The following is a 22,095-nucleotide window of genomic DNA, read 5'->3' as shown; positions in this document are numbered from 1 at the left end:
ATCTAAGGCAATGCTGGCAGCAGAAGGTGATTTCCTGAGTTCTAATCTACACTTAATCTAGACTCCATAATTCCTCTGATTCCCTTTTGGTTTCTACTCTAGTATTGAATGATACCTGCTTCAAGTGCTAGTTTGTCTCCATTGACTTGAAAGTATAAAGTCAGACATCAATATTGACATTTAATCTGATGAATTCTACTGCAGATATTCTCAAAGGGAGGAGTTACTTGTCCTGTATCCCTTCTGACAGCATCAGCCTTTTGAACTTCAAAGAGCCAGAGTCCAATGCTTCTCCTGATGGCAATCAAACACACAACTCTGAAACAAAGAGAAAAGTAAAGTGAAAAAACCACAACCCCTGAACTCTAAAATTATTCTGGAGCACATGGCTGTTAGCCATTCATGCAGATGTGCTTTAACACAGGCTTCTGGTGGCTGACCTATTTCTTCTTTCTGCAATGAGATGAGAACAAGTGTCATCTGGAAATGCCTATTCCCCACCAGGGAAACACTTACTTGGGCACAGATGTTTGCAATCCAGGCAGCTGCTTTTGATCAGATAACTCCCACACCGAGGTTGTCAGAGTCACAGCGTGCAGGTCAGAGTGTTCAGTAAACCCTAAAATTGAATTCTGGATTCTCTGAGCCAGTGAAGAGGGTCCTGTCCTGCATTTGGCAGCCAGCATGGAGCTGGTTCTTGTGTTCAGTCTTTGCAGTGAGGTGGAAAGATGCTCAGTGCAACTGCCTTCATCATCTTCCCTTTTTGTTTTGCCTGGTCAATTTTGTTCCCAATCCTTTTGGAAAAAGGATTATTTATTGAGTTCTCCCTTGGGGTCTGCTTTTCTCTGCTGTGGGGCACTTGTACTGTTGGCTTAACCTCTAAGCAAATATACTGGAAGGTGTGTTATCCCCATGGGTCTTTCCTGGGGTAAAGAAGAAGGGCTCTTCTTCTGTTAGACACAAGGAGTGATGCACCAAAGGCTGACTCAGTTCTTCAAAGTTGTTCATTCCTGCTTTTTGTTCATTTCCACACCTTGAATTTTAGTGATGAACAGGGTTTGCAAGATTGGGCAGCTGCCCAATACTTACTGGTGGCAAGGCAGGGCCAAGTGTCTTGGCCAGTATTTCTCATGAGAGGGACAATCTTCCATCTGATGAGAGGAATATCCTCCTGTCTTCTGCCTGGCACCAAGTGATGACTAAACATCAACAGGCCAATTGGGGTGAAATGTGTGACTTGAGAATGACTGTCTACAGAAGTGACTTGCTACTGTTTGGGGCTTTTTTTAAAGAGTGCAATAAATTCTGTAACAATAATAACAACAACATAATGATGATGGTGATGATAACCCTAAAAAAATGACTGACCCATTTTGTCTGACCACAGGGGAAGCACTACATTTGGCCAGAGATTTCGGCTACACCTGTGAAACAGAGTTCCCTGCCAAGGCAGTAGGAGAGCACATTGCCAGACAGCACATGGAACAGAAAGAGCAGACAGCGAGGAAAAAGATGATCCTAGCGACAAAGTAAGGAGGGAGGGGAAGCCAAAAAAGAAATCGGTCTGTCACTTCTCCATGTTGGATCTGGGGGCTGGGGGAGGCAGGAGTGGGAGCATGGAGCTGGGATTGTGGTGACTGCTGTCACAGCAGCGCTCACTGAGTGCATCTCCTCCTCAGAGATGCTGAAACAGGGACCTGGTTTACTGCAGGGGGGTTTAGTGGCTGTGCTCTCACTGCCTGTGGTTAAGGGGGCACATGCATCTTCCCAGATGCTTTGGTTTGGATGGGAACAGAGGATATTGTTACATGGTAAGATCTATGGGACAGAAACTGTCTCCTGTTTGTGTGTGAGCAGGAGATCTGAGCATTTACTGAAGTACTGGTTACTGTTGGATAATTACCATTAGTCTGCTGGGGGAGAGCTGGTTTGCAGAAGGACAGATCCTCTCTGGATGCAAACTGCAAGAGCTCCCCTGAAGTCAAAGGCACTGGAACAATGTACAACAGCAGGGGAGCTTTGCTAAAGACATTAAAGACACAAAGAGGCATCAGACTTCACTCTAAACAAGCCACTCGTCTCCCTGGAGCAGTAACATCATGTTAGGATAACATTTCAACTAGGTTAATTAGCCTTGATGAGGGAGGAATTAGGCTTCATGAGCCATGGGAAGCAGGAATAAATAGTCTGTGTGGAGTAGGGTAGACCTGCCCTAGGTGTGTGTTCTGACTGTGTGGGGTAACCTCAAACACGTTCACAGTCTCACTGTGCTCACTGCAGTGTTGTATTTGAGGCTGAAGTAGAGCTGAGATCACAAATCTGAGCTCTCCAATCATCCCCTCCATGCTGGGAGTGTTTGAAAACCCTTCCAGGAGGAATTTCCCTGTACTAGGGGAAAGGGCTGACCAGCAACAGGATTGTCCTTTGTGTCCCAATGTCCTTCTGCTTTGGCAAGATTCCTGGCCTTGGTGTCCCTCTTGTACCCAAAGCATTCTGCCCTGACAGTGACCCAGAGATGAGATGCACTCAAACATCTCATGCTTGTGAATCCCATGGGTACAGCCTGTGATTGTTCCCTGGAGTGATAAAAGAATCACCATGTGGATCAGCAGGAATTTTCTGGTTGTGAAGGTAATGAAGGACCTCAGAAATCACATTCCTAATTCCCTTGTACATTAAAAGGAATAATGTAGGTGGAATATTACCTTATTCTTACCTCTATCCATTTTTAAGGGCTCAAGTGGTTTCAGAGGCATGACAGTAAACCAGTTGGCCAGAAGAAATTCCTCTCTGCAAATTGTGTAGCCCATTAACATCCTGCCTCCTAGCTGAGGATTTGTCCCTTTTATAGAACATAATTCAACCAAAATGATACAAATCTTCCCCATTTTTCCCTGGCTCTAGTGAGAAATCACAATGCCATGGGTTGTAATAATTGGTGTGTCATTTTTATGTCCTGTTCCCAAAATCTGTGCCACTCAGGGGCACAGGAGAGTCTCACAACCCCTTCTCACCACCCCATGCCTACTTCCTCAGCCTCCCTCATTGCTGAGATGAGTTATCATGGGCTTGAACTACCTCTAACCACCACAAACTTTGGGCTTGTGGGCTGTTATCCAGCACTTGTTAGGAACAAAATTACTTTTCCCCTCGTCCTATCAGCTAAAAGCACCAGGAGATTGCTCAGTCTGTCAATAGTAGAAAGGCCACATCCCACTGCAGTCAGTGCTGGTAACAGGGACAGAGGGGTCAATGTGTGTGTTGCTGCTGCCCTCTCCTGCCTGCCAGGAGAACAGGGATTCCAGTCCTGCCCAGGTGCTCCAGGACACACAGTCCATGACATCACAGCAAGAGCATGGCATTTCCCAGCAATGCTTCCCCCTGTCTGGCACAAAGAGTTCTAGACAATCATCAGGAGCTTCAGCTACTCACCAGCCATCCCTAAGCTGTAGGTTGGCAATTTCAGCAATTCCATAAATTCCTTGATTCGTGGGCTCATGAGTGATGACACCAGAATAAGCAGGGGATAATGCTGCCACCAAAACCAACACAGAAATCCTAGGGAGGGAAGATCACTCGTGGCAAGCTTTGTCTGTGGAAAGAGCTGGAGTGCCACTGCCTGTGTGTGTTGCTGCTGCTCATTATAGGACAGAGCCAGAAACCCACAGAAGTGTTCACGTGTGGGGTCTTGAGGGAAAACAAGGGAAAAGAACAAAGTTATTTCCACAATCCTTAGAATATAGGTGGTGGGGGAAAAAAAGTGGAAAAGGTAAAATGATTTCCACAGTTTTTCATATCTAGGTGTATTTCCATTATGGATTTAGTCATCCAAATTCATTGTTCCAATTCAGCTGCCCAAACACAGGCACCCATTGCCATTTCAGTTGAACTGGGTTATCCATTTTGGCCTTGAGGTGATGCTCCAGGGCCACACAGATTTTTGTTACTCTATTGTGCCAGCAGTTAAGAATGTCTTGGATATTACAAATCTACATGGGAGTAACTAAACAGAGCCCTAAATGTCTACAGTGATGAAGCCTCCAGTGTCCAGTAGGAGCTCCCAAATGTCCTTGGCATCAAGGGCATCCACACCTTCTAATCAATCAATCCACACACTCTGAGTGGAAGCAGTTCAGGCAGTGAAGACTAAAAATTTCTGCTTTAAATGCCTACAAGCCAACACATGGAAGCCACTGAGCTTAAGTGACTCTTTTCATTGCCCTGCTCAGTCCTACCTGGTCTGATGCCATGCTGATAGAAATATAGGGAATGAAAACATGAACATTGTCCATCATGGAACAAATCATATTCATTTTGTTAAACTGCCTCATCTTCCAAAGCTACCTCATGGAAAAGGTGTCTCACATTTGCAAAGTCAGGACCTGCCTAGGACAGTACAATTTGATGCAATAGGATGGTGCCATGGTCTGTTCTAACAGATTTATGTACCAGAAAATGCAGGATGAGATTTTTACTTAATAATTATCATGGGAAGAAGAGGTGATTGGGCTGTGTAGCCACTGTGTCATCAATGGCAGGATGGGAGTGAAACAGGCTGAAAAAGTGCTGAAAGGGTAAGAAAGGCATAAGCAATGATAGAAACAAATCCCCTACTATTCTCTTTCTTTCTACTCACCTCCTTTAACTGAGCAGATGATTATCTGGGCAAGTAGATAGTTTTCTGGACAGAGCAAAATGCTCCAAAGAAAGAATGAATTGTCACAATTGTGACCAAAGAGGACTGATATTGACCTTTTAATCCTAGAAGTGGAAGAAGGTTTCAAAATCCATATTCAATTCACATAGAAATATATTAAAAAATAGTTGGACCTGGTTTTATAGGGTATTTAAACTCAGGTTAGTTCACCTTGCAGAAGCATGGGAGATCCTGAAAGGTTTTACAGCAGGGGACAGAACCTGACCAGTTTGAAGCTTGGACAGATGTAACATTGCTGAAGGCTGTGTCAATTATTCCAGTTGCTGGAGAGGCACAGCATCTACAGGAAACATCCCAGTGCTTCATAGCACAAGGTTTTCCATATGATCAGAGGGACAGATACATCCACATTTACACAGACCAAACCAGAACATTGTCAATAATAATTTTAATGTGGAGTTGATTACAGCCAGCACAGCTAACCATCATCTGGCTCATGACACTTCTCTGACATCTGGTCCTTGGATACCTGGCAGCTCTGCCACACTTGGAATAAATCAGATTTATGGGGTCATGTTTGCCCCACTCTTGTACTCAACACCAGGCATTTGCTGTGGCCACTGGTAGGAATCATGGGCTGCATGGGCTCTTGTTTTGACCCAGTACAGAATTTTTCTCTTTTTCTGGTCATATACTGGGTCATCTGACCATGTATCACAAATCATTAGAAGTCTCCTATGCAGGAGTGAGCAGGACTATTTTTATTAATCTGTGCCCCCTAAGACAGCACAACCATCTTCCTTTTTTTTTTTTCAAAATCACAGTCCAGCTCAACAAAAAACTGGCAGCCCTTTTCCCTGTCACTACCCCAGGTGATATTTTACTGGCAGTGGAGGCTCTGAGACACCACTTTGCCTAGAAATCCCCTTTAAAAAAAAAAAAAAAAAAGTAGGTTACTGCCTTTTGCAGATTTTCATGTATAATAAAAAAGTTTTTTTCCTTTTCTTTCAATCTGCCAACATTCAGTAAAGACTTTTGACACGTGAAGATAGAAGGGAACTTAATTGCACACTTGGTTCTGACACTTCCCTTTGTTAAAATAAAAGAACTTTTAAGATGAACTTTTTCAACAGGTAGAAAGTAGAGGTTGGAGGAAGGAGAGAAGAGCAGTGCTGACAGGGCCGACTGGGGATAGTGGATTGTTTAGAAGCCAAAATGACTGACTGTTTTCAGTTGTTGAAAGGAACTGTTTTTCCTCTAAGGACCTGATTCATTAAAACTGTATGCTGCATTTACATACATTTCTGCTGAATGCCTCTCTTTGCCTGAAAGGCTGGGGTGATGCTGTCTTTTCAAGCAGTCGGTGTCTAGGTCCTTGCAGATGACAAGCATTTAGAGAAGTCAGGCCTGGATGGGGTCCAGCAGCACAGCAGGAAATAGGTTTCTGCATCTCCTCTTAGTCAAGAGAGAGCTATCCAAGATCTCTGTTCCCAGCTTGTGTCACTGTGACAAAGTGGATAAAACCAGTTTAGCAGAGTTTTCTTGCTTGTAACTCCACAGTGAAAGACCTTCTAAAAACCAAAAAAGAGTTAATCCACTTTTTCCATTATACTCATGTCCCAAAAGACAGCAGTCACAAGGTGATTATGAAGAATCCAAATTTTATCTAGGACCAGGAGTGCAATGAGTCTCCTGAAAGGAATCACGGACCACAGAGATGCTCTTCAGAATTAGCAACTGCCCCTGGGCACAATGATTGCAACTATGCTAACAAAGTAAACCACAGGCACTCTGAGTCATCAGATTGCACTTGTCCATGCTACTAAATGTTAAAATGGCTCATTGAATTCTCCCAAATATCTTTTGGGCAAGTCCTGGGAGTCAGCCCACAACAGGGTCTATTCTCAGGAAGCCACAGCATTTAAGAGACCAGAAGAGTATAATTATATGGATTATCAGATGGTGACAAATGGTCTGCAGGTGTGAGGGTGGCCCTTGTCACTCTACACTTCACTGGGTGGCACTCTTACCAGGCTACATGTAGTCACTGTGACCAGTACCAGATTAATCCAACAAAGATCAGGTTCCAACTGAGGGTTCTGATCATCTGGAGGTGATAATGCCCTCCTGAGCCCCCATTAGCACCTTTATTTCCAATACAGGCAAAGGAGAGCTCTATGCTAATTTGGACAGGTCCCTTTCTTTCCTCCAATTAACTGAATCATAAACCAAGTGAAAGTAAGTGATGTCTGTTCATTCATGGTCCAAATAATTCTTCAGAGAATATTGAGCTAAATGGAACTGAGTTGTTTTCATTTTTAAAGGTTTATTGGTAGAATATTCATGGGCTAATTTACAAACAAAAATAAAACAACACAAGAACAAAAAGACCTTATTTTCAGGTGTTTACTTGCTGGGTCCTATATAGAGGAATTCCAGGGAATAAATTTGACCTCCAGATGCCGAGGCATCCTGAGAAGCCTCAGGGAAGACTGAGTGGGAGAGGGAAAACAGTAAGACCATCCATTCTTCACAAAGAAGATAGGCTACTTTGCTGGTGAGACCAGAGAAGACAGACCCTGAATTCCCAGTGCAAGGGGTCCTTCCTTCACAACCCCTTTGTCTTAAGGGCTGAGAGTCAAGAAGGCAAGTCCAAAACACCCAGGTCTCCAACTTGCAGATAAAGCAGTGCCCACAATGTACACAAGTCCATGCACAAGTATTGGTGTACTTACACAAACCAAATAGTAGAGTAATTTACACATTTCAGACATATTCCAATGATAGTTCACCATTTCCTATAACTGTAAGCCTTGTTGCCAATGTAGGTGAGCAGAGCTAGAATTAACACTGCCAAACTGAGTCCTATTCAGGGGAAAAGTCACATTTTTAAATAACATTAACACAGGGGAAATACTACTGTTCAAGAGATTCTGTATGTTGTTGGGTCTGACAATTTGGGGCAGGGAAGCCAGGGATGGATTTGTTTGTCTTTAATTCCTGTAACAACACTTTTGCCAAGAAATTCTGTTATGAATGAGATCACTCAGGATAAGGTGGGAGTGTTTTGGGAATCAGCTTTTTGGGAAGGATTGCACCTGTTTTATTGAAGGAATTCCATTTTCCTTTTAGACAAATATGTAAAGACTTCCAAGACCTTCTAAGTCAAGACAGATCACCCCTCGGATCCTCCAGACCAACTCCAATATTAGACCTCGACATCCAGAGACATTTAACACATTTCAGGTATGATTTTGAAAGAGGAAACTAAAAATCCACACATTTTATTTAGACTGCATGTGAAGTTTTAATGGTATTTGTTCTCTTGCCTAAAAGTCATGCAAATATTCAATTAACACCCTTAATCCCAGCTAGCTGTACCTATTAAAAATGCAGGTTTGCCAGCAATGTAATTCAAGTTTGCAGCATTCAATTTTCTCCTAGGATCACAATCTGAGCTTGAATAGGATATTTCTGCATCTACTGGTCAAATGTCCCCACCTATCCAGAAAGTTGTCTTGCTTTAAATGTGAGCCAAATCACAGCTCACAAGTGCATGGTCCAGAAGCACAGAAACTCAAATTCTAAACAAATGTAAATTAATCAAAGTAGAAATAATAGGAAGAAGAGGCTGCATCCTTTCCAATGAAATAAATAGTTCCAGAGGCTCCTCTATGCTACTGACATTTGACAGTGTCTTACCAGGACCATTTTATTAATTCTTTGGCTTCCAAAGTAGGCTGGCCTCAAAGCACACTACCTACTAAAAAGATTTTACTGCACTAATTTCCAAACAACACACTAGAAAAATCTGGGAGAATGAAAGCTGATTCACACTAAAAAGCCAGGCTGATGCTATATTTTGACTCATTTCTTGAGCAATATTTAATGTACTGGTTTAAACCAGCTTGTTTTGAAGACAAAGACCCATGGTGCATACACACTAAGCCCAAACTTCATTAGAATTTTGTCCTAATTATGTATAAAAGTGTATAGATATTTTGGGGTCAGAAAGATTTCTTAGCTCAGGGGCTGCTGTGCAATTTCACGTTTTTGCTTTAGGCAATGTCAGATACAGTCATGAGTGAGGTGAGATGTTCCAAAATGCCACTTTGAAATAGTGGGGTCATCTAAGATATCCATCACAGATAAGTTTGATGAAACATCCTGGAGATGCTCCTGTCTTTGCCCAGGCCACATGACTTGCTGAGGCTACAGATTGTTAATATTTTCCATCCACTATCTAATACATGAAAAAACATATGAAGAACTGTGCTAGAGAGTTGTTTACAGAATATTATATTAAACAAGTTTCATAGCCCTATAAAGGCTTAGAATTGTGCTGTATATTCTTTAGCAAAACCAGCTGAGCTACCCTTCTTTGATTAGTTGGACAGACAACTTTCTTGTCCCAATGTCCCAACATCTGTTTGTTATTAACATTCTGATAGGTGCTAACTAATGTTTAGTCTCTCAGACTTTGAGTGGAATCCCAAAAATATCCACCATCCCACTTCTTCCACACATCTGTTGGGGTGTGGAGAGGCAAGGGTAATTCCCCATCCACAAATGCACACATTCCTGACAATCCTGTTTATTCTTACACACATCTGTGTGCATCCTATGTGTGTAAGAACACACCTGGACAACCCCACTCCTGTTCTCAAGCAGTGCTGTGCATGTACACACACAGAGCACACAGGTGTGTGTATATTTTCCATAATACACACTCCAAAACACCCAACTACACATGCACATCAATAGAAACATTCCTATTTATGCAGAATGATCATAGAGGGATTTAAATAAGCTATCTAAGCTTTTCTGCCATAGTGTCCAGGAATCTCACCTGTATAGCTCTAGAAACCTGAATTAAACAGGTCTAGCAGATGTTTACATCAGTGTAACTAGAATTTCTCTCTAAACTCCATTGACTCAACATTCTGGTCTAGATCCCCACCAGAATGGGAGATTAGTCAACCACTATACACTAGACACACTGTGGACAGCTAAACCTAATGTAGGCAGAAAAATCTTTATTCCCATTCCCTAAATCCATCAATCTTCACAGCCAGATCATCTCAACCCCTTCTATCACTACTTGTCTCCTTGAGATTAAATATCACATAATTAAAGAATGGTTTGGATTGGAAGAGATCTTAAACCTTACCTTGTTCCAACCCCCTGCCATGGGGGAACTGGAGAGTCTTTAAAGTCCCTTCCAACCCAAACCATTCCATGATTCTGTGACACAATGTCAGAAATCTGAAGAGATTTTTTATGACCATAGAAAATCAGAGGAATCACACAAATGTCTATTATTAAAATAAGTTCTAAGATATTGAAAGATCTTTTGAAGGGCTATAATATTGGATATCTACAGTAGAAATGGATCCAGCCTCTACTACATTGGGGTGAAAGGGAGTTTTTCTTTATTAATAAATTCCCCTACAGCTGTTCATTGTAGACTTGTGTACTCCACTTCCTTGTGATGTTATTTGTTCTATGTCAATAATTAAGACCAGGGTTCACAGCTTGACACAGGTCAGATAGAAGCAGTTTTTCTCATTTACTCTGTTTTAAATCTTCAAGTTCACACTTTTCTCTAAAGTTTTTCCACTGAGTCTTAGTTCATTGAGATCTGTAAATGTGTCCAACCTGAAGTACAGAATAGTCCCCACGAAGGGGTCAGAAGTGCAGGGTTTGCTCAAACTCCAAACTCAGAGTTCACACAAAGCACAAAATAGGAAATCTTCAAAGGAGCTGCCAGTGAGCCTGTAAACTACTGGATTTTAAACAACCTCATGCAAAAAATCAAGGGTTCTTGTACACCTCTGGTACAGCCCTGTTTGTGCAGCTGCTGTTTGAGATGTTCACCTGACCTGAATTCAAAAACTCAATGCTCCATGAGGAATGATTTTCCAATATTATTTGACCATGAACAGATGATTCAGACCTCTAAATTTATAGCAGAAGATATTCTGCACAACCTGAGCCAGGGTAATTTTATGTTTTTTTCATGCAACATTTCTCCCTTTTCAATACATTTTAGAGGATCTTACAGCAGAGAAGTTACATTGATAATTTCACTTATCAGTAGGCTATTGCAATTATATTGATAAGTTCAAATAATTTAAATATATTGATACTAGTAAAAAGTAGTGCCAGAGAACAGGCATTGGCCATCTGTGCTTTTCTTTGTCTGCAGAATTTCTGGGCTTTTTTATGCTTGGTCTGACTAGCACTAACCAAACTATTCCTGGGCACAGTGATACATATATATCACCAATAAAAGTGTAAGTTCAGAAATCATGGAAGTACCAGCCCTTATACCAGCCCAGTCAGGTACCTTGCCTGGGTTATAAATTTAGATGTAGGGAAGTCCTGTCTTGCCAGGGCTGGATCCCAAACCTCATGGGCTAAGTGTTAGGGTAGCCCAGATTTCTAAACATTAAGTCTGCATTCAAGAAGAGGTGGTATGTTGGGCTGCCCAACCTTTCCTTCAGCTCTTCTTTGAGCTGGAAAGGTTGGAAGAGACCTTAAAGATCATTTTGTTCCAACCTCTCTGCCATGAGCAGCCACACCTTCCACCACACCAGGCTCAAAGCCCCACTCAACCTGATCTTGCACACCCTGAACACAAATAGTCCTGTGGGTTGTATCTGACCTGAAAGTCACCACCTGAGCTACTCCACCCTCAGTTTCTGAGGAAATCATGGAGCAAACAAGAAAACCCTGGGAAAATCCACTTCCATTACTAAGTGCTGAGACACTTTGTCCAGATGCAGGAGAGTCTCTTTATTGTCCTCTAAAGGTTGATTTGTGCAAAGCATTTCTGAGTTTACTACAAAAGAGAGCAAAGTCAGCATATCAGTACTAGAAAAGAACTTGAAATTTTCTATAGCTTTAATGAGGGAAACCTATTTTTCTCACCCTTTACTTTCAAAGTGGAGAGACCATAAAGGTCTCTAAGTTCAGGAGACTAAAGAGTGAGAAGAGCAAGAGAAAAGAAAGAGAAGCAAAAATGAAAGAGAAAAGGAAAATACTTACGTAAAACTTAGTTTCTTTTGAAATTCCTTTATTTATTATAATTCAGAGGGGTTTTTTCCCCAGAATCATGTGAGGCTTCTGTGTATATGTGCATGCACTTGAGTATGGAAGAGGGAAAAGCTGGGAAGTTAATTTCTCATGAAACTTAAACCAGTTTCAAATCCTACAGATGCCAGTAAAGCTGAGGCTTCGTCTCTATTTTTTTTCAGGACCTTTCTGGTTACATCATCTTTCTTTATCATTGTAAATTCACTCAGTTTTGATTCAGATCAGGTAAAATAGCTGTAAAAATGAGAGACATCTCTTAATTGTCCAAGGTGATGGGAAGGAAAAGGGAGATTGCAATGCTTAGAGATAGCAAAAGGATAGATGTGAGCAAAACGTGTAAGACACTGAGAATAATTCACTTTAGAAAAGCCCAGAAATAGTTACCAGAACCAGACCAGACAAACCAATGATTCTCAGCTGTAGGGTTTCCTGCAGAAAGGAAGTGTTTTTGTCACATTTCAAAGAAGGAATGAAGACAGGCAGAAATTAAAACACCCCAAAAGATACAAAAATTAATCTGATAGACTGTGTGACTTTAGACCTGGACATTGGACCACAATTATTGTAATGTTTGGATGCTTCTGTGGTCCCTTGTATGAATTTAGCCAAAACCACCTCTTTCTGTCCCAAACAATTCCCAGACACTGGTCAGCCTTGTCTCAGTTGGAAGTTTAGGCATGGCCACTACTTTCAGGTAAAAATGCTTGACTGATAGAGATGGGGCCAGGCTGTGCCAGATCACTCATGGCCTGAGAAATCTCTGTATTCTCACTTTGCTAATGCAGCTAAAGGTGAACCAACAGCATTCCTCAGCTTCAGTATAAGAACCTTAGAGTGATTCACCTGTCTGCTGACTGTGGATATCTAGGGTCATTTTAGGTGTGCAGAGACATCCTGCTTCACATGCATCTGCCACTTAGATCAGCATTTAGGGTATACCTCCAACTGGACTAAATATCCAAATCAATAAGACAGTAATTTTTAAAAAACAATTTATTTTAGGTAATATTTCTATTGAGTGGAGAGTGCACATACCTTCTTCTCTCTTCCATTTCACTGTCATATCTAAAATTCAGCCAGGAGCCTGAAAGTCACTTTGATTTGTCTTCACATCTTTGTCTTCTTAACTTGGCCTTGCATCAGAACAACGTTGTTGCTTGTTTTGATATTTTTAAATTTTTAGCAGAATTCTTTTCTTGGTTCCCCCAAATCTCATGTAACCTAGAGTTAGCAGAAAACCCATCAAAATAACCCACATTCTGTGCTGGAAATCCAATACCATAACACATAAAGCTTTCAAATAGAAGATTTTCTGAGATTATACTCACAAGATCTGTGTCTGTTTGTTGGTTTATACCTATAGACTCCCTGACCTCATCAAACACCCTCTAGCCTCACTTTCTTCACTTTTAAAATTGGGTATAAACACATCTTGGGACACTTGTGTCTCTAAGAATATGTAGTGTTTGGAAAGATCAGATATCCTACTAATGCCATCCATCATATAGGGAAAGGAGAGTATCCATCAAAAACTGCAGTTGCAGTTGATCCTTTAACTTCAAGGCTACATTTCATCAGGATGCAAAATCACACCCAGATCTTCTATTTCATATCTAAAAGATAAAGACAGCAGAAAGGCAAAGGGAAAACGACTTTCTTGTAAGCGACGCTTCTTTCACCGCCGAAACCTTATGAAAACAGACACACAGAAAATAATGGGTTCAGAATACTAAAGTCAGGTAATGAAAGCAATCAGCATCCTCATGGATTATTCTGTGTTCTGTCGAGCCATCCAGCTGGTATGAAGCTCCCTTCCCATGAAACTGTTTGAGACAGGAGTTTTGTCGCTCAGCTCCTCGCAGAGCCTGGAGCTGTCAGCCTCCTGCCAGTGCCTGGCATCACGCTGACGAGGTGACACGAAAAGTGACAGACAAGAAACCAGAGTCTCAGACTTTGGGAGCAGCAAGAAGGAGCATCCTTCTTTCCAAAGGGGAAAACGGAGCCGTGAAACGGGTTTTGAAGCTCAGAATGTTTTTTTAAACTGTAACAAGAAACCAAGCCCAAAGATTTACTTGTGGGTTGCCTTCAAAGATGTGCTCACCTCCTTTTATACATTGTTCTCTCTTTTTACTTTTTACACTTCTTTGCTTATCAGGAGGTAGAGCAGCTTCTGTTGTAATTCCAGCGATCTCAGTTCACAGCAGCAGCCTCCTGTTTGGATGCAGGGGCTGGAACAAGCCTGGTGCACAATGAATTTTTGGTGAAACGCCTCTGGTGCCCTCTAGAGTTCCCTGATTTCCAGGAGCTCCCTCAATCTTTGGATTTTGTTAAATGAGAGGGACAGCACTGGTGCCTAATGCTGAGGCACAAGGGAGCAACAAATTGTTTCATTCCTTTTTCTTTTTTTTTTTAATTTTATTTTTGCTTTTTTCCTTGTCTCTTTATTTGCCATAAGTGTTAGAGTGCCTTCTTCTGGACTCTTTCCCTCACTTCCTTTTCAAGGTATTCCTTTTTTAATCTTTCCATAGTAAGTTCTCAATCAGGTTGTCCTGCTCTCCTGATGAACTGAATCCTTTCTAATTTCTAATGTTGCTAAAGGTTTTTGTCATGGGTTTTATAATACCTTTAAACTCACAATTTATGGACTCTAGAAAATAGACAAAAACCTGTTTTCTTTTTTTTTTTTTTTACCTGATTCTTTAGAAACTAAGTTACATAAACATGAAAAAAAATACATTCATCAAAGAAGGGAAAAAATCTTGGAGGGTTCTTAGACTTTCAACACATCACTTAAGATTTCTTAAAGCATTTAAGGCACTCTCATGTTTCCCAAAGGAAAAGAAATGCCCTCCCCTCCTTTTCAAATTAAAAAGCCACAAAAATGATTGTACTTAGTCATGAGCATGTTTATAAATGTTAATTCTTGGTCTTTCTCATTTGAGGAGGACAATAGGGATTCTTAGCTACATTTCCTCACAGGAAAAAAAGTATGGATGGCAGTAAATTGAATGAACCTCATCAGTTTCTTTGTCTTCCCATAAAGTAAAGATGAACCACTAAATGGTCCAATCTTTGGTCTACAGCTCAGAAACACTCCACAATTTTTGGAAGTTTCAGATCTGTTGCCTGGGCAATTCTTCTTAGTGTAGAAAATGAGTCCCAAAGTTTGAAATTTACAGATCTGAAATAGATTATCTTAAATTTGGGGCATCAGCTCTAACACTCTCCTCCTACTTTCTCCATGGCTTTTACATGTGGTAGAAGGAGGTCCATCTGCTTAGGAGGACATGTCCTTAATACACTATGAGCAGAAGGAAAACACAAGGTCCTAGTTTGAAGGCAACTTCTGTACTGTTTGCTACTCTGATCCTATAGACTCTTTATCCCTGTGATATACACTGCCCACGTTCTGATTTTTGACTATCAGTCTAACTTGTGTCATGGTTAGACCTTCTGAAGTAAAGTTATCACCATTTAACTTTCTACACAACCTCCACAAGAGAGACCCTGAAATCAACAGAAGCACCTCAAAGTCAATATTGTCACCTCTACATTCAGATGTTACTTGTGTCAGTGAAGAGACACAAATATTTTACCATTTCCTTTACAACCATTAAACATCATATAATCTCTTACCATCTGTCATCATCTGTGTGCTGCTGAATTTGGATAATCATTGAGTTTTCACAGTCAAAGTTCCGAGAAAATCCCACCAATAAGTTCAAGGTTGCTTTGTCTTCATTACTGTTGTTTTAAAGGACTTACTTATTTAAAATGAGGGTGCAAACATTCAGTGCAGATGGCCTCTTCCCCCCCCACTGAGAGGGAAGCTGTTTCTTTTGCTTCATGTTGGAGCTTCACCAGCCTGGGGTATGGAGGAGTCCTTGAGGTGGTTGCCAAACAAGACTCCAAGCCTTCAGGCACACTTGGATCTTTTCACTTTTAAGTAAGGCCATCATTAAAACATGAGCAGACATAATTGCATCATAGCACTGGGCAGAATTACAGGCAGGTCTGGATGTCCTTAAGCACCAGGCTTTGTAATGTGTTGGCCTGATATTCAGTGCCTTCCTTCTGCAGCTCTCCACCACCAGAATCAGAGATTCCAGCCTTGCCTCTCAGAACAATGAAGTTGGTTTATAGGAGCTGGAGTGGGATGCACTACAAAGCTGAGAATACCCAGAAGACTCCATCATGAAACCACCATGTTTAATTTTTAGGCTTATAAACCCAAATGAAAGTATGATAATGAAAACAACTCCTTTCATAGGTGTGGAGCACACCAAAAATGAGCCAATTTCAGTGTTAGCTCAATTAGCCTGGAAAATCAGGCAGCTAAATTTGACTTTCAGGGAACACATTTGAATGCTCTGCCATTAATCTTCCGTCTGTTATGTCTGATTTAAATGTAAAATCAGATTTTCTCCCAAACTTGAAACTTACTTTCATCAGCAAAGGGAAATTATCCAACTTTCTCGGATTTTTCAAAGACTTTAACTTGCAGAGAAGTCAAGACCACCAAAATTAGAGCAAGGGGAATTACTGATAGAAATGTAAGATAAAGTACAAGATAATATCTCTCGGCCTTTTCGTGCTCATTACCTAAAGTGAGCCTAATAAAATACACCCTCACAGGAGCTTGGCAAAAAGGACTGGTTAGAAATTTTCTATAAAATGATTTCTCTTAATAAGCTTCACAGGAAAATTAAAAGGCTCTGCATATCCTCATTTGTGGAGAAGAATATATTCATCAAGAACTGAAAGTAGAGTTGCCACGAGACTCTGCAGCAGCATTTCACTAAAAAGAGTTGATTTTTTAATAAGAAACACAAGGCTACATTGGTTAGAGCTGCCATATTTAACAGTACTGGTAACTAAAAGGCTAAACTGTAAAGGAAATAGACCCCTTACTCACTCCAAAGCATTCTTTTACTGTGAGCATTAGTTTTCAAACCAGAAGTTTTAGATGCTGCTCTGGATAGAGTGGCAGTATCTGAGTGCTTTTAAGTAAGTTGGATATCTGAGGTTCTCATGTAGTCAATGAAGATCTAGGGCAACATACAGCTGAGCTTTTTTCAGGTGCTATTAGGTATTCCATCAGTCCACTGCTGCTTTAAAAGGGTCCTGGTCCCCTCTAACCCCTCTGTATTATTACCAGTTCATGCAGCACAGATGTCAGGTACCACAGAACATCTCAAATAGCTCCAAAATCACTTTTTTATTTAGGATGGAGTCCTCAGTGTAGACAGGAGAATGGTGCAGCTCACCATAAATGTGCTTTTCTTTTGAATAAATGTGCTTTTTTTTTTTTTTAATGTGCTAATTCATTCTCCAGGCTTCTCTAACTGTATTGAATAAAATCCCAGGACTCAATTCATTTGTGTAAACAATTTGAGATTCACAAGGGTGACCTGCCCAGCGTTAGAACATTGAGAAGCAGGTTGAACTTCAGTCCTATATGATGTATATCAAAACTGTCCAGATGTTCCAGATGCCATAAGACATATTAAAACACTGTAAACTCTTACAGACAGGAAACCACATTAATTCCTCTTTGTTGGTAACAGGAGTTTGACACTGTGGATGTTTATACCTACAAATTGGCACCTACACTTATGTACCTTAACGTTAGATTTTGTCCCATTCTGGTATTTTCTACTGTCATGTTCAGCATTTCAGAACTTTAAAGTCTGCTCCTACCCATAGAGGTTCTGAGACAACCCCTCTAAGTTTTGAAGGTAGTGTTCCCACTTTATTTCTATGGTCTACTGAGCTGTCAAACAGAGTTTTATTCCTTTTCTTCCCAAATTGAAAGTTTTCAAAAATTTTAGGCCAGAAAGTTTCTTTTCCATTTAATCCTGTATTAAAGTTACTATTTACTTGACTTCCCCAGTCTCTGCCCTGAAAGCAGATGGTAGCCAGGTGGGGTTTGTCTTTCTTCCCAGGTAACAAGCAATAGGACATGAGGAAACAACCTCAGGTTGAGCCAGGAGAGGTTTAGGTTGGATATTAGGAAAAACTTAACTGAAAGGGTGGTCAGGTATTGGAACAGGCTGCCCAGGGAAATAGTGGGTTCACCATTCCTGAAAGTTCTCAATTATCACATGGATGTGGCTTTTGGGGACATGGTTTAGTGGTGGCCTTGGCAGTGCTGGGTTGGACTTGATGGTCTTGATGGTATTTTCCATCCTAAATGATTCTATGATTCTATGATTTGCATCTACTGGAAATGAATGAATGAATGAATGAATGAATTAATTAATTAATTAATTAATGGATGAATGCAGATATTGCCAGCTTCTATAATACATACATTAGTTTCTTTTACTTGAAAGATCATAAAGATTTTTACATCTCGGTACAGTCAATTTCCCAAATCAGAACTCAGAAGATCACACAAGCAGTGTAAAAATCATGCAATAACATAAATAGTAATGAATACCTTTAATTTCCATTGCTTACTGTTTTTGCAAACTCCATTTTCATGTCTCTGGACTTCTGAAGACCAAAAATTATGATAAAATTCAACACAAAATCATTAAATCACCTGATTCTAAAGTGACTTGAAAGGGCTTAAAATACTTGTATATATGCTGCTACTGGTCTAGTTTTTACAACTACTTAGAACATGACTTACAGTGATGATGATTTTTATATTTCTGCCATGCCAGGCATATCTAAAGAGAAAATAAAATTAAACTGAGGTATGTTTACCTATTTTTAATGCTAAATTATAAAAATACAGATATTCATAGAAGTCCAAACTTCAAGCATCCAAACTTTATGTGGTATTATTAATTGATGTCTGCAAAATATTGCTTGTAAATATTTAATTATCATTTTCCTCACATTAGTAACTGGGGATAAATATAAATTTCTGCTTTGAAAAGTGCCTGGAGACTGATAGATAAACATTCTAAATGCTAGTTATTTGTAAATAGCATTTTAGAGACCTTTTATAAAAGGCTATGCCACTCCCAATCTGAAATGAAGACATATTTCCATAATGAGCACACATTTTGGTTAGAATTCACATATTTTTGCAGTCTTCCCTAAGATACCAGCTTTCCTTTCAAATAGGTTTCCCATGTCTAACAGACAGAAATGTGACCCAAAAAATATCTTGAGCTTTTTCCATATTTTTTTATATTCACAATATCCTATCAGTTGTCTATGTCCTGAAAAACCACTTTCCCCTTAGTCCCTTCATTTTCACTTGTTTCTAAAAGATCTGGAAACACTGAGAAGCCAAAGTGCAGAGGAGACAGGTCACTGAAGTGAAATATTCCTATTTCTGACCTTCACATAGGTCTCTGCATCAGATAAAGATTTACTGATGTGGTGCCCAAGACAGCTAGAGAGTCACTGTAGGGACAAAATCTTAACTGCCAGGGAATGGGAAACAGTTATTTTTTTCTTATCAGAATCACTACTATGTGGATTTTCTTTTTCCCTCACCCAAGCCAATATAAAGTATTGATTTCTCAAAAATGCCCACAAACTCAAAAAGTAGCTTCTGTTCTTTTCATTTTCTTTCTTCTCTGAGTGGGTTTAAAATAACTAAAAGCACTTTTGAAAAAATTCAATGGCATTTCAATCTTTGAAATAATTTTTAAATTTATGTTTCTAAATGAAAACAAAATTGTAGAAGATTAGGGCAGGGTATTTTGTTTTCACACACCACTTATCAAAATGAATCATTATAACAACGAGAACAACTTGGTTGACCATAATAGCTTTTATGGGTTAATTAACCCTTAATAGGGTTTTTTTGGCCCTTTCATGATCATCTTATACTGTGCACATATTCAGGCAAATGGCACTAAAGCAAATTGCCTAAAAACTGGTTTCTAGTGGCACATCCCATATCCTATGGTAGTTGGGACTTGGTAGTCTTGCATCCAGCTCTGGGGTCCCCAACACAGGAAAGACATGGAGCTGTTGGAGCAAGTCCAGAGGAGTCCATGAAGATGGTAAAAGGGCAGAAGCAGTTCTACTGCAAGAAAAGGCTGAGAGGATTGGGATTACTCAGTCTGGAGAAGAAAAAGGCTTTGGAGAAGCCTTAGAGCTCCTCCCAGGACCCTACCAGACTCCATGATTGCTGGAGAGGGACTTTGGATAAAGGTATAGAGTGATTGGAAAAGGAGAAGTGGCTTCCCACTGAGAGAGGGAAGAGTTGGACGGGATATTGGATAGAAATTCCTCCCTGTGAGGAGGGAGAGACCCTGGCACAGGTTTCCCAGAGAAGCTGTGGCTGCCCCTGGATCCCTGGAAGTATCCAAGGCCAGGCTGGATGGGGCTGGTAGCAGTCTGGGATAGTGGAAGGTGTCCCTGCCCATGGCAGGAAGATGGAATGACATGATCTTTAAGGTCCCTTCCAACCCAGGCCATTCTGGGATTCTATGATTTTCAGAGAGATGGTATCCAAGAGATGGGACCTGTGAAAAACTTGCATAGTTCTGGATCTACAAGTTGCAGCCAGGAACAATGATAATACAAATTCAGTGTTTTTTACGTGTTTAGATGAAAAGTGCAACAGGGCAAATCTACACCAGTAAATTCAACACTATCAGGGAAGCATCATTAGAATTGTGTTATTTTTGCCAATAATTAGTTAGGATTGTCCATTAATTCAGCCTAACTAAACCAGCCCTATGTGAAACATTTTCTGTTCATCACTTGAGCATGAGTATTGGCCAAGGGTGTTGGCCAGGGTCTATTCCCAACAGGAATTTCAGATCTCACCCTATTGGATGGTCCAGTTTAGCAGCAAGGAAATGGCCAAGTCATGCCAATTGTGCTGAGGGTTGGAGATGGTATCCTTGGCTTTGCTGAATTTCCTAGTGCAGATGCAGCCATACCTTTATAAATGGGTCGTGTTTAAGAGCTATAATATCACAGGTTCATTAAGGGTGGAAAGACTTTCAAGATCATCAAGTCAACCAAGTATGATCCAGAATTGTGAATAAACCAGGCAGAACTCTTTTTATTTACCGAAGAAGTGTGAGCCAATCTTCATGACACAGGAAAATTAGCAATGCTGGAGAGCCAAGGGCATGGATTCTGTCTTGGCTTCTCTGAAGTCAACAGCCCTGTGTCAGTCTGCACTTGCTGAGAGTGTGTCCCATGGTGTTTCAGAACTGAGGCTCCACCAAAAACAACCTTTGAAGCTGTATGCAGTCTGCTCTTTGGCTCTATTCCTTTCTTTTCTGTTTCTCCCACAGGTAATAAATAGTTTAGGGAGCAAATCTTGAATTTCACTATAGCAAAAATGTGAGTACTGTAAACTCCTCGGTGTTTGCGAGCGCATTGATATTTATGTGTGTGTGTATTTCTTTCCCTTTTTTTTTTTTTTTTTTCCTTCTGTCTCCTTCCCACTTGTAGTTTGATCACTCATGGTTTTGGAACTCCTGCAATATGTGCTGCCCTAAGCACTTTCCAAACTGTTCTCAGTGAAATGCTGAACTACTTGGAAAAGCACACATCGCACAAAAACGGAGGAGCGGCGGAATCCGGCCAAGGACACGCCAACTCGGAGAAAGCCCCCCTGCGGAAAACTTCAGAGGCTGCTGTGAAAGAGGGCAAAACAGAAAAGACAGACTAGCTACATCAAACAGAATCTATTTCGAGAGAGTCTTGCTGCTGATATTTTTTTTAGATATATATATCATTGAGGGCGATTTATCTCCAGTGGACCAAATCTCAAATAAAAAAAAAGAAAAAAAAAAAAAAAAAAAGGGGGGAAAATAAAAAAAAAAAAAAGGAAAAAGAAAAAAAAAAGAAAAAAAAAAAGAAAGATTAAAACAGAGAGAAAGAGAGAGCGTGCGAGAGGAAAGTATTCAACCCTAAGAACAGCAGTGTACAGTAATTGTGTGATGAAATTGTCACTTTTTTAAAAATTTATGTTGCTCTAAACTGCTTTTTTGTGCACGTAGTATTTGATTGTTCTGAATGATACACTAACACTGTTTTTTATAAGCACTTCTGGACTTGGCTGAGGTGGCACATGAAATTTGAAGCACTTTCTTCTCTGGCAGCAGGGTTAGGGTCAGTGCATCAGTTGTGGGACACACAGTTCCAGCATCCTGACTTTGCTTGCATGCTGGATAGATTGAAAGAAGGGCTTCCTCTGGTCCATCAGAAATGCCTGATCTACTCACCATTGGGAAAACAAAATGGAAATCTGGAAAAGGAGGAATTCTTGGATCGTGGCACAAATGAACCGTCCTGTACATGGGAATGTACAGTAAAGCTGCACTGGAATGAGGCCAGAACCTGTTGGGAATCTGTCCTGACCATTCAAGCAGCAGCTATGGTGTCTCTTGTGAGAAGAGCGTGGC

General features: G+C 40.5%; 1 protein-coding gene across 1 annotated transcript in view; it reads left to right on the top strand.

Annotated features, from left to right (window-relative positions):
- The window catches only part of TFAP2D (transcription factor AP-2 delta), a gene marked incomplete at its 5' end in the record, with an annotated part of 31,639 nt that extends 9,969 nt beyond the window's left edge, over positions 1-21,670 (top strand). The window contains 3 exons of the mRNA XM_079298285.1: positions 1,388-1,529; positions 7,790-7,903; positions 21,140-21,670. Coding sequence (XP_079154411.1) covers positions 1,388-1,529; positions 7,790-7,903; positions 21,140-21,359 — 476 coding nt within the window. The 3' untranslated portion in view covers positions 21,360-21,670. The remainder of the gene's footprint in view (positions 1-1,387; positions 1,530-7,789; positions 7,904-21,139) is intronic.
- Between the last annotated feature and the right edge of the window lie 425 nt (positions 21,671-22,095).

This window comes from Erithacus rubecula (assembly GCF_903797595.1).
Source record: "Erithacus rubecula genome assembly, chromosome: 2".
NCBI lineage: Eukaryota > Metazoa > Chordata > Aves > Passeriformes > Muscicapidae > Erithacus > Erithacus rubecula.
The sequence above is the reverse complement of the archived record's forward strand: the minus strand, read 5'-3'. Positions and strand labels throughout refer to the sequence as shown.